Source organism: Paroedura picta, chromosome 1 (genome assembly GCF_049243985.1).
Source record: "Paroedura picta isolate Pp20150507F chromosome 1, Ppicta_v3.0, whole genome shotgun sequence".
Lineage (NCBI taxonomy): Eukaryota > Metazoa > Chordata > Lepidosauria > Squamata > Gekkonidae > Paroedura > Paroedura picta.
Window position 1 is genome coordinate 27160113 of NC_135369.1, and position 14716 is coordinate 27174828.

A 14716-nucleotide genomic window follows, 5' to 3' on the forward strand; every position below is an offset into this window, starting at 1 on the left:
TAAGTGTAATTTTATTTATATTTATATACCGCACTCCCCTGAGACTCAGGGTGGTTTATGTAAAACGTGTTGATTGTGCTATGATGTGATCCCCCCCATTATACTATAGCAGTGCTATAATATTGGGACAAAACAAGCAGCAAAGTTTCATGTAGTCTTCTGCATGCAGTTAGAAGAAGAAGAGTTGGTTCCTATATGCCGCTTTTCTCTACCAGAGGGAGTCTCAAAGCAGCTTACATTCACCTTCCCTTTCCTCTCACCACAACAGACACCCTGTGAGGTAGAAGAAGAGTTGTTGAGGCTAAGAGAGGCCTGATATTACTGTGCGGTCAGAACAGCTTTAGCAGTGCTGTGGTGAGCCCAAGGTCACCCACCTGGCTGCATGTGGAGGAGGAGTGGGGAATCAGACCCGGCTGGCCAGATTAGAAGTCTGCAGTCCTAACCACTATACCAATCACTACATCCAACCATTACACTCCTTTCCTTTCCTCTTCTTTTTTTTTTGTAGGTAGGTTTTGATGCCATGTGCTTCTGATGTGCCCCCCCCTTCTCTTTTCTTATAGCTCCCAGTGTGTTTTCTTGTTTACAGCATTATAATGTTGTAACATTACTGCATATTTAAAAACAAAAAAGAGGGGGAGAGGTTCCTTTGCTGATGAAATACATGAAGACACACTTAGCATGCTTCATAATCTGTTCCACATAATATATTTCTGGTAAGGCCTTGGATTGTGTCTCATGACTTAAGTGCCACTCAGCACTTAGCACCCACTCAGGGTGGCTGTCCCATTCCTGAGTGCCTTCTCCTCCAACCGACTTGCCTCCCTATCCAGCGGCCAGCCAATCGCCTGCTTTCCCTCACTCCTGACCACCCCCTCGTCCTTCCCCTTCCCTCTGAGGCTCGGAGGCTGCAGATCCCTGCTGTGTGAGAGCTGCCCCTGCCGGTGAGTTCCCTAACAACTGCCTGCAGCCTTTCCAGGTCCTGGGGGGAAGGGGAGGCTATCCACAGAGTTCTTCACTCCCCCAATCTAGCACCTGTTATATTCCTGAATGCAACAGGCTTGGCCCCTAGTTATTGAATAATGCTGCTATGGACTGGTCCATCCAGTTCAACGACTGCCAGCTATTTTCTTAGATGGCTACTAAGGAGGAGCGAAGGACCTTTGAAATGGTGGCAACTGTGTTGCTCCCTATAATACATCCAGGCTTAAAAAAAACAACAACACTGCTATGATGTTATAACACTTCTGCATATGCACTAAAAAGGAGATTCCATTGTTGACGAAGTACACGCTGACACATTTAACGTGCTTCAGAATTATCGAATAGCACTGTTCTGAATTGGTGTATCCAGTTTGAGGACCACAAATGGAATACTAATTCCCGGTTGCATTTTGATTTTCATGGTGATTCTTGGTGAAATGAGGAACCTCTGTATTGGCAGTAACCATGCTGTCTCTCGCAATACACCCAGCCTTCTTTTTACAGTGTTATGATATTACAATGTTTTTGCAAATGCACAAAGAGAGAGAGAGAGAGAGAAAGAAAGGTTTCAGCGCTGATGAAGTACATGGCAACATGACCGCACAAGCCTTTTCCAATGGAAGTATGGAACACTCTCCGGTCAGATCCAAATTCAATGGGGAAAAACCTCCAAAATAAATGCACTTTTGCAAAAGGGGTGCTGCAAAGTCGGAGCATCAGATGGGGATTCAGCAATGAGGTGTGGAAAAGGTCGGTGAGAGGAGAGACAAGAGCTAAATGCAGTTGGTTGTACTCAGGCAATGTTTCAATCAATAATGAGTGATAGATTGAAGCCAAGGGTTTCTTGGAAAAGGCAGGGAAGAAGGCATCAGGGAACAAGCTCCAGGGGAGAGTTCCAAGCAATACAGGGCAGTGTATTTAACTGCTATTTGTTATCATAAAGTGCCACCAGTAGGCAAAGTGCTTAAAGAGTAACTCCTTAGGAACACACTGGGGACCACCATGGAGTTTTCTTTTATGGCAAAGCAATTATCAAATCAATTCCCTTACAAGATGAGAATAGATGCAATTGACTGTACATCAGCAAAAACCTAGGCAAGCCAATTTGGTTCAGATCTGGTGATCTTTAAAATAGGATTTTTGAGACAAGTCCTCCCCAAGAGCATTCTCAGTCAAATTTGCCTGGCCCTGTGCAGTTCTGGCCTGCCTATACCCGGTTTCCGCAGAACCTGTTCAAAAAGGAGGAGAGATATTCCAGGGGGCTTGGGCTGCAGACCAACCCCTCCATCCACATCAATTAAGACCCAATAGTCCAGTTGAGCAGTGACCCCCTGGAGAAAACAGGTGGGCAGGCATTGCTTAGCTGTACCTGACCAAAAATCCATTTCGTCTGACAGCAGGCAGTCAGATGCTGCTGAGAAGCTCACAAGCGAGGCCCAGAGAATGAGGCCTCTCAACTATCCACTACCCCAAGCATCTGGTGGGCCTCCCTGGATGAACTCATTACCGAGGGCTACGAAATATTACAGCTAGAATTGCAACATTCATGTGGAGATGCAGCCACCATGAACTGTAATCCTTTTCTAAGAAGCCATCTAAGTTAGTGCCCTTCAGCAGAACTGTGGGAGCCAGTTTAATGAGCCAATAACGTAATGGGTGAAAAAGTATTCTCCGAGTCTGCAGCCAATAGGGTGATACCCTCACCAAGCTCCCTCCGTCCACTCCCTGCCTTGCAACAATGGCTGCCAAGAAGGTTCCAAAAGTTGCTTGCCCTGGTGACATTTTTTTTTTTAAATGGAGAGTTCATGTAAGTCACACCAATGTAAAATCATAACCTTTGGCACACTTAATCCAGGGAATGATTTAGGAGCCCAAAGACTGGCAGAGAAAGTTGTATATATTAAAAGTACCCATTAAGAGAATTAATAGCTCCGGACCCACATAGCTGCAGGGTTGCTTTTCCTACCATGTTTCACCATGTGAGCTTCACTCATCTGAGCAAAAGCTTCTGAGGGTACCATCCTGTAAACAGGTAAGATCAGCAGCATGTACTCTCCCTGGTACAGCTCCTATCATGTGGGGAGACAGGGGATGCCCCCCAAAAACTGAAAACGTTCAGGATGGCATTTTTTATAAGAGTACTAGTCCTTCAGTACAGCTCAGGAGGACACATTTTTAACAGTATACTACTCTGGTCTGTTGCTGTTTTTATCCTATGTATCACTTTCATTATTATTATTATTATTAATTAGATTTATTTGCTATTACTGCATGACGTTCTACCTTTGCAATTCCCTTTTTGATTTGCTTTCTACATTATGGTATGCCAGGCTTAGGAAGCTTACTGTTCACACTGTTTTCTAATTCTGCAATCTCAGTTTCAGTGCATTGTTTATTAGAGGTTTTTTGCTGTCTTACTGAAGTGCTTTCTACATTTTGTCATCTTCCTTGAGGCTCATTAAGAAAGGTAGGCTGTATACAAAATAAATAAATACAGTATTTTCTGGTAAGTGCCTGATTTTTAGTTCTATTCCCATGTCAACTTCCTGCTCCAGCAAGGCCTGAGGAGCTGATAAAAAGAGAAGGCATCTATCTTATAGACTGTGCAGAGGATCGCTACGCATTGATGGATGAGAGGCGGTACTGATGCCCAGGAGTGTGCAATCATATATGGATGCCTGCAACCTTTCTTGGCTTTTCCCTGATGTGGGATTTGCTTGCTGCACACTCACAGAACCATGCCCAAAGTCACAGATGGCTGCTGTTGATACCACCAAGCCGTTATTCGCTGACATTTTAAGTTGGCCAATTTGATCTGATTCTGATTAGCCCATAGGCCAAAACCTACCCCACCTTTCTACTGACATTTGAATGTGGAATCTTCCTGTAGTTTCCCTACCACCTCTTAGCCCCAACTGCACATTCCTTCCTTGTTTCAATGTTATAGTCTCAGTGAGAAAGGTGGACTATAAATAACATACATAAAATGTTTGGTTTTGACCTTGACGGAGGTCAAAAGTGATTAATGGCCTATCCCAGAGTAATGATCCAATAGGTGTGCTACTTAAAAATTGTCTTCCTCGGCATGCCAACACCTTGACTGCATTGTCCTGATTCCATTGACTATTTGAAAAATGACTGGATTGGGCAAACAGCCTATGCCAAGAACCTGAATTCATGGTCCTCTTTGGTTAAGAGGTGGGGGTTTACACCCAATCTATAAAACCTCTGGCCCAAGTAGTGGGATGGGTTATGAAGAAAAATCTATACGTCCATCTCCCTTCTTGGCCCATGCCTTGAAAAAAGGAGGACCGAAATGCACATCAGCTTCAGAATGCTGCCTGAATTTACTTTTAACACCCATCAAGATAGAATAGTTGCATCTTTTACTGATGTTTGTACTTTTTGCCATTTTTAGACAGTTTCTGTCATTTTAAGGGTTACATAAACTGATTGAATCATAGAATCATAGAATTGGAAGGGGCCATACAGGCCATCTAGTCTAACCCCCTGCTCAACGCAGGATCGGCCCAAAGCATCCTAAAGCATCCAAGAAAAGTGTGTATCCAACCTTTGCTTGAAGACTGCCAGTGATGTTTTACAATAATTATTTTTTTATTCAAGTCTGTGCTTTTAACTTCCTATCTCAATATCTGCCACTCAGCTGGGTCAGGGAGAGCTAGGTTGGGAGTATATGAATCTGGGCTGAGAAGCACTCTGCATATTCTCAGAGGTTGGGCTCTCCATGCTGCCACCAGCTCAACAGCAGATTGGACATTTACTTTTTTGGGGGGTAATCATCTTGTGCCACTGCCTTGGAGGGCTGCCTGTCTCAAAGCCCCACTTCACATTGCAGCTAGCAAGGCGGACCACGGCAGTGCCCAGCTATGACCTGTCACACAGAATACTGCTTGGCCACTAAGGATTACAGTGGTGTCTCCTTTTCCTCCAGGTAACTCTTCTGACCTCCATCAGGTGAGGGGGCTGTGGTGGAGAGAGGGACTTTTTTCCTCAGGGCCATTTTGGCCTTCCAATTTGCTCCTGTATTAACTCGTAGGGTATTCCCCTAAGTGAAAGTATGGTAACATATATCCATTAAAGACATTTAAAACTTGGTAGGGTGGATCCTAATCCTATCCCTTCACCACTCCCCAGAACAAAGTTTGAAACCCTTCTCCAGAGTAAGGAGCTTTCTTCTAACTTGGAGAAAGTTTTCTTGGAGGATGGTTAGACAAAAATGGAAAATTCCTGCTAAAACACCTTTAATTTTGTGACAGTTGAAAAAAAAAAAGATATAGTTTGGAGTTTTTTTTAAATCTAAATGTCCCCATATAAGTCTATGATTCTTATTTAACATTACAAATATCATAGAATCAAGGAATAATAGAGTTGGAAGGGACCTCATGGACCATCTAGTCCAACCCTCTGCACTATGCAGGTCACTCACAACCCTATATCCAAGTAACACTTACAGGCAAACTTCTTTATTGTGGCAAAACCTACCCTGAGTCAGAGCCTAGTTAATCAAATGCACAAAATGGCTACCACCAACGTAGGTGGGTACTGATACCCTGAATAGAGATTCCCCTATGAAGTCAGGTCAGCATCTCCATGGCCACATGTTTGTCCTGCCCTTCCTCTCAGGAGCTCAGGGTGCTGTTCACAGTTTGTCCTCTCCCCAATTTTATCTTCACAACCCTCTGAATGAGAATTCCTGGCACAGTGAGCTTTGCGACTTCATAGAGATCTGAACCTTTCTGGGTCAATCTCGCCACTATACCAGATTAGATGTCATGTTCTGGTCCTTAAAAGATTCTGCCACAATAAAGCTGCTAGCCTTTTAAGTGTCACGGGGTTCAGAGGGACCTTCTGTGCAACAGATTAAGTGTGACTACCCCTCTGGAATCTGTCATTTAAGATACCTGCAGTTTTGCATGCAGCACCGTTTCCCCTCTAGGCCATAACATCTCTGATATGCTAATGCTGTTCGCAAAGGAATATGAACAAAGAACATTTTAAATGAGGCGCTGGGGTGTGCAGACCCATCCACGGGTATGTGCTTTGCCTGTACCTCTTATAAATAATTGGCCTACATTTGCCTGCTTACCTAGAGCTTTTATGGCAAGCGAGTACAGACAAGTTCTTAGCAACATGCCCTCTGCCCAGCAGTTAAATCATTTCAGAATGATGATGGTGCAGGTGACTTTCTGGGAGCTTCTCTTGTGCAAGCGCCATTGATACCCCACATAGTAATCAAAGGCAGCAGCAGAGAGGGGCCAGGAACAACACTCCTCAAAGAGATTCCGATGACCCCCTTTAGGGCTCTGGGCACCTGTGATCAAAGAAGCTCCCCTCTGTGCTGGCTTCCTGTGGCTCACCAGGAACCAGCATCAGCCTCTGCCATGTGTACAGCTGGTTCCTTGTTTTGCCTTGCAGAACATGCCATTGCCTTTTCCAGGAAAATGAGGTTTCAGCTAGAGGCTGTGTGGATGCTACACAGATATGATGGATCCAGGTAGCACTGTGAGGATGCAGCACGTTACTTAAGAGAAGGAAAGCCAGGGCTTTCTTCTTGTTTCCCAAAGGCCACTTCTAGGGTAAATGGGAGAAGCTGTCCCTTTCTGGAGCTGGGAGTTTAAAATGGAGAAGTTAAACGTTTGGGTGTGCCCAGAGAGGGGCCAGTCTCTTTGCTTACCACATTTCCAGCTTCAGCAGCCAACCTGGCAGCGTACCGGGCGATTAGCCGGTGCTCCTCGTCCAGTCTGCTGGGGCTATCAAGGACGCTGCTGAGGGAGAGAAAGCCAACACATGCCAATCATTATTCATAGATCCAACAGAGGGCAGCCCATGGCTGGATAAATATTATGTAGAACTGGAGCCACATGACTTGGGAGAAAATATTACCAGGCCTCCTTAAGACCCTCCCTCCCACATCAACCTCAGCTTGACATCGGCTGGTGGTGAGTGACTTGTAAGAGCCAAGAGCGTTGTGTGGTTGATTCAAGGGTACTTTAATGGATGGAGCAGTAGCGGGTGGTGTGCCCCAAAATGCCTTAGCCAGGCTCAATTGGACTCTTATGGCTGGCCAAAAAACAAAACAAGAAAACCCTAAGTAGGGTGGAAATGCATCAACCAGAAGAACTGCCCAGCTCTCTGCTCTCAATTGCATGGGCTCGGATCCAAGGCATTCCACTTGTCTGTTGCAAGGCTACAAAAATCTAATGAATGTACACTTGGCAACAAAGCTGCTTTAAACTCGATAGCCTTGAGTTAAAATTTAAGGATTTCAAGCTCCAGTGGTTAAAGTAGGAGGAATTAAGCAAAATTAGTCATTGTTTCAAATATAGCAATCTGGTGAGGGCTCAAAGCTGGGACCTGAATGGGCTCCATTGTCACAAAACAGGCAGCAGGAAGCAGGGCCAGAGCATCCAGTAAGGGCAGCGACACACTAGCCAGAGTGACTTATAACTTGAGAGAATCCAGTGGGTTTTTTGTTCGGTTTTTCAGAGGCTTCTATTTATAGGGAGAGGCAGACAAGTGACCCATTGGGCTGAAAGCAAACCCAGCAGAAGACAAGTCTTAGAGCCTAGTCCCAGTGAGATGGCCGGCAGCTGCAGCCCCCTCCCATGCTTCAGGCGACAACATACCCCAACTGTTCTGGAGAAGTTCATGGCTATCTAGGGCCATTCCATTAATTTGTGTTTTTCTGTTAAGATAGCTGCTGGGGGCCTACACAACAGAGAGGGATACAAATCTATTAAAGACATGAGATCTAAAAGCTCAGTTTCTGCAAACTGGAGAGTCTTATACCCTGAAGAAAGGGACTTGACCAGTGTGGAAGTCCCCCAATGTGCCACTGGACCATTCATCAAGATGCAGTTTAAGAAAAGTTCAAACAGGAATTCTGAAATACGGAAGGGTAAGAATAGTCCAAGCCATGGGAGTCATTAGCCCAGGTTTTTTTGTTTTAAGTGACAATGACGTGGTTCTACCCCTGCCCCACCAGGGCCTTCTTCTCTTCTCCTCCTTCCCAGATAGAAGTGACGGTGAAGATGAATGAAATGGATGCCTACAGTGACTGTCAGGGGGGAAAAGAACTGGGAAGAATCTGTACTTGTCAAGTCTCATGCCAAGGAACGTCTGCTGGGATACAGATGCTCTGCTAAGGAGGGACCCATTCATACTAATTGGGGACACTTAAAAGCACTTTGGTGCTTGCCCAAAAGCCCTATTAATTAGCTGCCAAACTTGCAGGGGGGGGGGGAGAAGATGATGATTTTTTAAGTTGACTCTCTTTGGGCCAGATGCTCAAAACCAAAATCCCAGACAAAACCGAGCAAGTTTATCCTCAGAAATTTCACAACACACTCCCCCTTTTTGGTATACATTCCTCAGTAGGTAATAAATCTAAACAAGACAACTTTAGGATCCTGAAGTGAGCCCAGGTTTGGTGGCTCTCGGAATTTTGGGCCCTTTCATCAATGGAAAGAGAGTGGGGGAGCATCCCACCCCACCCAGCCGCTTTCCTAGCACTAACCGTGTGCCGCTCTGTAGCCGGCTCACATAGGCTGCTATCAGGGCGTGCTCATCGCTGAGCTGACCGGGGAGGGCCAAGCTGCACTGCAACCTAGTGAGATGAGGAAAGCAAAAGGAAACAAACACAACAGAAATAAAGATGAGGCAATGGGACGCACGACCCAGTGGGTGGAAATGCACATGTAAAATAATGATGATAATAATTACAATAAGTAAATGAACACAAGCATTATAAAAAAAATAAGAGGAAAACTTCAGTCTGCTGGAACATCATGTAGGTGTCTGCTTATCATGTCCGAGGGGGAAAGCAAGATTTCAGAGAAAGAGCTGCCCCCCCCCCCCAACCTGTGCTCCACCAGGTACCCTGCAGGATAAGGCTCTTGCACGTGGGAGAGAGGATTGATCAACTGGTCAGCTATCTCAGTGTCCTCCACTTCATGCAAGCTGCCAGTCCTGACTTATGCAGTTCCCCCTTTACTCAACACTTGCAGTAACTGATTGAAAACAATGGCAACACCACAAGGCTGAAAAACAGCAGTCAGGGTCTTGTGCGAGTACAATTGCTGTTGTTAGGTGCAAAGTTGTGTCCGACCCATCGCGACCCCATGGACAATGATCTTCCAAGGCCTTCCTGTCCTCTACGATTCCCCGGAGTCCATTTAAGTTTGCACCGACTGCTTCAGTGACTCCATCCAGCCACCTCATTCTCTGTCGTCCCCTTCTTCTTTTGCCCTCAATCACTTCCAGCATTAGGCTCTTCTCCAGGGAGTGAGTACAAAACACTTACAAAATAATGGCCGACATTGGCCAGAGTCCACACTGAGTGCCTCCACCAGAGGCTTTCAGAGTGAGACTTCATGCGTCTGGCAAACAGACCTGGCTGGGGAAAAAAGTGGCTGCTACAATATATCACTGGTCTTCCAAGTGCCACGGGATCCTTTATTGTTTATCAGGTAAATATCCTGCTTGTTCCCTAAGGAACCCATGCAACATGCATCTTCCTACCATGACCACAACAATTTCTCAACAAGAACAGAGATCAGGGCACAGTTCTCCCTACTCACTGTCCAAAAATCTATTATTCGTGGCGGAGGTGAGCACCACGTCCACCCACTGATGTTCTTCCTGGTGCCTACTTCCTTTTCCCACAAAGTATTTGTTCCCCACAGCAAAGAGCCAGTTCTAGCATCCCTCTACCTCACTGGAGCAAAAGGTGCTGTGAACATTTTTAAACATTTAAAAAACTGCATTGCTTATTAGATGTCTTGTGCACCTCTTCATCATTCTCTAATTCTGCCGTCCGGTTTTATTGCATTGCTAGTTGAGTGTACTGCACTGAATTTTGTTTTTGTGTCATTTGCTAAATGCTGTCATCTGCCTTGAATCTCAATGAGAAAGGCTACTATAAATGAAACGGAACAAATACAAATCTAAAAACTAAACCCCAAAAGAAAACGCCTGCTTATGGTGGTACCTAGAGAGGGAGAACCCAGATTTCCCTGCATCTCAGCCACTGGCCTCATGCACTCATATAGCCCCACTGGAAGGAGCCCTTCCACCACCCCTCCCTCCCCCTAACCAAGGTTAGGACAGCCGCTAGGATGCCTGACAAAGCCAAGCATGCTTAGAACATGTCGGCCTGCCTCATTCGGGCTCACTTACATCCAAAACATGGCCTTTTGAAGAAATCAGCATGTTATCAGGATATTGAATGCTTTAAGAACATAGCTACTGGGAGCTGGGTATGGATAGAGGCATGTGGGAGATGCCTCAAGGGGAAAGAAACAATATTAACAAAGGCAGGGAGCAGGGGGGGGAAATTGCTAGGTGGAAGGCAGACTGAGAGATCAGAAGAAGGTTGTTGGATCTGACAGGGGGCTCAAGGGCAGAAGCTGTCTCACATGTCAGCAGAGGCCACTTGGAAATACTTGCCTAAAAAGAACATAATTTCAATGGATAAATAGCATCCTCCTCAAGAGTTCAAAACCCCGGACAAGCATTACCCTGCTGTTGTAATCCCTACCTCCCCCCACCCTGTAAAATAGACAAGTATTACTAGCCCCACGTGGTGGGTGGAGGAGCATGAGAAAGCAGCTTAACGTGTGGTCTTGAAGGACAGGTGAGGTTTAGACCGAGGGCCTCCTGATTCCTAATTTAACTGCAGCTTTCTAAAGTAAGAAAGAAAGCAATAAGAAAACCATTCCACATGGCCACCTCCCCGAAAGAGGCAGAGACAAAAGCCCCTTTCTCATGCCAGCTCCATGTGTTGTGAGCATGGCCAAGACTGCAGGGCACAACAGGCTGAACGGAAGTCGCCAGCTGAGCGGGATGAAGGATTTGCAAAGATGGAGGGAGTGGGCTTGTTCTGGATGGCAGACCAGCCGCTACAAGAAATTAATTGTCATGGCTGCAGGCTCGCACACAGGCCGCTTCAGCTGCACTGACTTCATATTCATTCTGCTTTACATGCAAACACCTGTGCACATTTAAAGGCATACCCCTAGGAATGCACACCCCAAAGCAAGGGGAAGCACAACCGAGGAATGTCTGCCTTTATTCCTTGCCGCCATGGGAAATGGTGAGAGGCGGTGAGGCCGTTCACTGCTTGGGCTCCATGTTTCAAGTTAAATCTCCAAAAAGGAGCTTGAGGAGGGCTGGGCTGATACTTTGGGGTCTATTTCAAAGGACATCAGAAAGAAGAGGAAGGGAAAACTCCTTTCATGCTCTGTACTGGGAAACACATAAGCTGCAGCTGGCGGGGGCAGAAACTGTATGGATGGGAGGTCAGTTGTAGCTTAACTGTGAAAAGTAAAAATATTCAGACTCGATTAGACATTGCCCAAGGAAGTTTATAAAACGCCCGGCCTCACCTTGGAAAACTCTAAGCAAGGACAGCATCTGCTGGGGCTGCTTTGTTTATGTACTTTTATCCTGCTTTCCAGCACAAAGCACTCACAAAGTTCAGGTACAAGACATGCATTGAAAATCAAAACATACTGCAAAACGCCATTGATAGGCTAAATCTGAGAGCCAGGGAGGGAAGATTAAAAACAAACAACCCCAGAACCCAGCAACTATGATGGCTCAGGAGGCTGAGAGACTTTTCACACAGGCTGTCCCAGTCCAATTCCTAGGACAGAGGCAGTCAAACCGCGGCCCTCCAGATGTCCATGGACTACAATTCCCATGAGCCCCTGCCAGCGAATGCTGGCAGGGGTTCATGGGAATTGTAGTCCATGGACATCTGGAGGGCCACAGTTTGACTACCCCTGCCATAGGACCTCTAGTTGCTGGGGTTGGGGGTCAGGATCCAATAGACATTTGGGGGGGCTCCTGGCAGTCAGAGGACACTCAGTGATCTATCACAACAAGGTAGCTTCATAGGGTCATAAACCTGTCAGTACCTTTAACACCAAAATCAGCAACTAATCCAAACACAACATCCGCTGGTCCCCCAGAGAGCCCCCTCCCCTCATGATCTGAACTCAAGCTGACCTTCCTATGGGCTTATATTAGACTTTATGAAAGCAACTGTTGTATTATAATTTCGGCTGTTCAACTTGGAACCCACTGTTGTGACTATTATTGTTATTATGATTCAATGGACATATATTCTTCACGTTTGTGTAAACCAACCTGAGCCTCATGGGAGGGTGGTATAAAAATATAACAAACAAACAAACAAAGCTACCCATTTTAATTAGTAACCCATTAGTAACCCGTTAACTGAAACTGAAAACATTATCAATAACTTGGGCCAGATAACTGTGGAGGTGTTCTGCTAGCACTTCTAGAACAGCGGTTCTCAACCTGGGGGTTCAGACCCCTTTGTGGGTCAACAACCCTTTCACGGGGTTGCGGCCTGGGAAGCAGCTTGGCGGGGGGGGGGGGACCACAACTGTTGCTGCTCCTCCTGCAGGCGGAAAGAGTGAGATCGGCATGGTGGGACAAGAGGCAGAACTGAACTGAGAAACCCTGGAGAAAAAAACCAATTTATATACAATCCTGAACTGTGGATCTTCACGCCGTTGGTCAGTTTCAGTTTAATTTCTATGAAAGGACACTTGCATCATTTTATGGCTGGGGGTAATCACAACATGAGGAACTGTAGTAAAGGGTCACGGCATTAGGAAGGTTGAAAACCACTGTTCTAGAAGATTCTATCCACCCAAGGGAAGCACATCGGTTAATGAAACAGGTTGACGAGACCCAAAACACTGTTTTACCCATCTTCCCAGACATACCACGTGGGGTTGGAATTTGGCTAAACATCTGCCCATCTTAAGAATGAAAAGCAGGTATCCTTGTTGCACATGGAAAGAAAAGATCAATGGCCACCTATATCAGGGATAGAATCATAGAATCATAGAGTTGAAAGGGGCCATACAGGCCATCTAGTCCAACCCCCTGCTCAACGCAGGATCAGCCCTAAGCAGGATCAGCCCTGGTTCATGGTGTCAAACTAATAGGCTGGATCATAGCACAAAACATTTATACTGCACCAATTCAACGAACCAGACAATAGCGAAGCCCCTTCCCTGCTTGCATTTTGTTCGATGTTGACATTAGCTGGAGAAATGATTAACACGCATGTCTTTGCCATAACAAAAGCAGCAGAAATGGCGCACTGCCGCTAGATGCCATTGCTGAAGGTCAGATGGCCCTCACAGTTTGACTTCTAAACAGCCAACCTTTCCCAATTACTTTTATGGCACAGGAATATTTACGTGGGTCACCTCTGACCCCAAGCAATGCTTTAAAGTCATTACACTGCCCAACTGACTGGAATGGTTGCTTGTGGCATTTTATAAGCTAGCCATAAAGCTGGGCTTAGCAGGAGTGAAAAGTCGCTACTTTTAATAAAGCAGGAAGTCCTCCATAAAATTCAAATAACATCGCATTGGAAAGCCGGGCAAAGAAGGAAACAAATGCCAGGTCTTGCAATAATAAATAATAATTACCCTGGACACAGTTGGTAATCCTGCCTGGTTTTGTAAAGCCAAAGTAACATGGCTGCTTTTTCTCATTTGAAGGTCTGTGGGAAAGATCTCCCCGTAGGCTGCACCCCGTTTTTCAAAGAAAAAGGCTTCCTTGCTATTGGAGAGTAACTTGGTGCTCTTCTCCTAACAGAAAAAGCAAGATAAAAATGGAACTATAGTGGTCCACCTTGTCATAGTCAACGTTCCAAATTAGAAGCTCAGGAGGACGACCACAGTGGTGTTGTGATTAAGAGGATTGGACTGGGCTCTGGAAGCCCCCAGATTCATGTCCCCTACTCTGCCAAGGATGAGAAGAAGAGCTGGTTTTCTCTCGCCCACTTTTTACTATCTGAAAGAGTCTCAAAGCAGCTTACCATTGCCTATCCTTCCTCTCCCAACAATAGGCACCTTGAGAGGTAGGTGGGGCTGAGAGAGAGAACTGTGATTGGTCCGAGGCCAGCCAACCGGCTGCAAGTGAAGGAGCAGGGAATCAAACACAGATCTCTAGATCGGAGGCTGCTGCTCGTAAACACTACACTAGGGGTAGTCAAACTGCGGCCCTCCAGATGTCCATGGACTACAATTCCCAGGAGCCTTCGCTGGCAGGGGCTCATGGGAATTGGAGTCCATGGACATCTGGAGAGCCGCAGTTTGACTACCCCTGCACTACACCATGATGGATGCTCTCTGGGTGACCTTGGGATAGTTACACACTCCCTGGCTCAGGAGTAGTCAAACTGCGGCCCTCCAGATGTCCATGGACTACAATTCCCAGGAGCCCCTGCCAGCGAAGACTCCTGGGAATTGTAGTCCATGGACATCTGGAAGGCCGCAGTTTGACTACCCCTGCTCTGGCTAATCTACCACACAGGGCTGCTGTATGGACAAAATGGGGGAGAGGAAAATAATGTAACATGCACTGAATCCCCACTGCTTAGAAATGCAGAGCACATAGGAATAAACCACAAGCCCCATACCCCTCCATATCTGAAGCAGTTTTGCTATGACATTTTTAAAATGAATTGAGGTCGATTCTGTACCAGTGGTGCCACTCCGGGTTCTGCTGGAGCATAGCTGCATGCTCCACAGCTTTCTGTGTCCCCACGGGGGACACATTTCAGCAGGGCACCCAGTTCGCTGCTGAAATGTGTCCCCCTGGGAGACGCAACCACGCTCGACAGGGTGGGTGGCAAGTTTTTTTTATTTTGCAGGAAGGT

The 14716-nt window shown here is 46.1% G+C and overlaps 1 protein-coding gene across 13 annotated transcripts in view; it reads right to left on the reverse strand.

Annotated features, from left to right (window-relative positions):
- DTNB (dystrobrevin beta) overlaps positions 1 to 14716 on the reverse strand; it is a 167743-nt gene that overhangs the window by 52985 nt on the left and 100042 nt on the right. For 4 of the 13 annotated variants that reach the window (XM_077330622.1, XM_077330640.1, XM_077330681.1 and 1 more), the window contains 2 exons: positions 8522 to 8611; positions 6680 to 6770 (listed from right to left, as the gene is read on the reverse strand). In XM_077330622.1, coding sequence (XP_077186737.1) covers positions 6680 to 6770; positions 8522 to 8611 — 181 coding nt within the window. Of the gene's footprint in view, positions 1 to 6679; positions 6771 to 8521; positions 8612 to 14716 lie in introns of those variants that run through there. The other 9 variants (XM_077330649.1, XM_077330631.1, XM_077330656.1 and 6 more) reach the window with 7 other exon arrangements.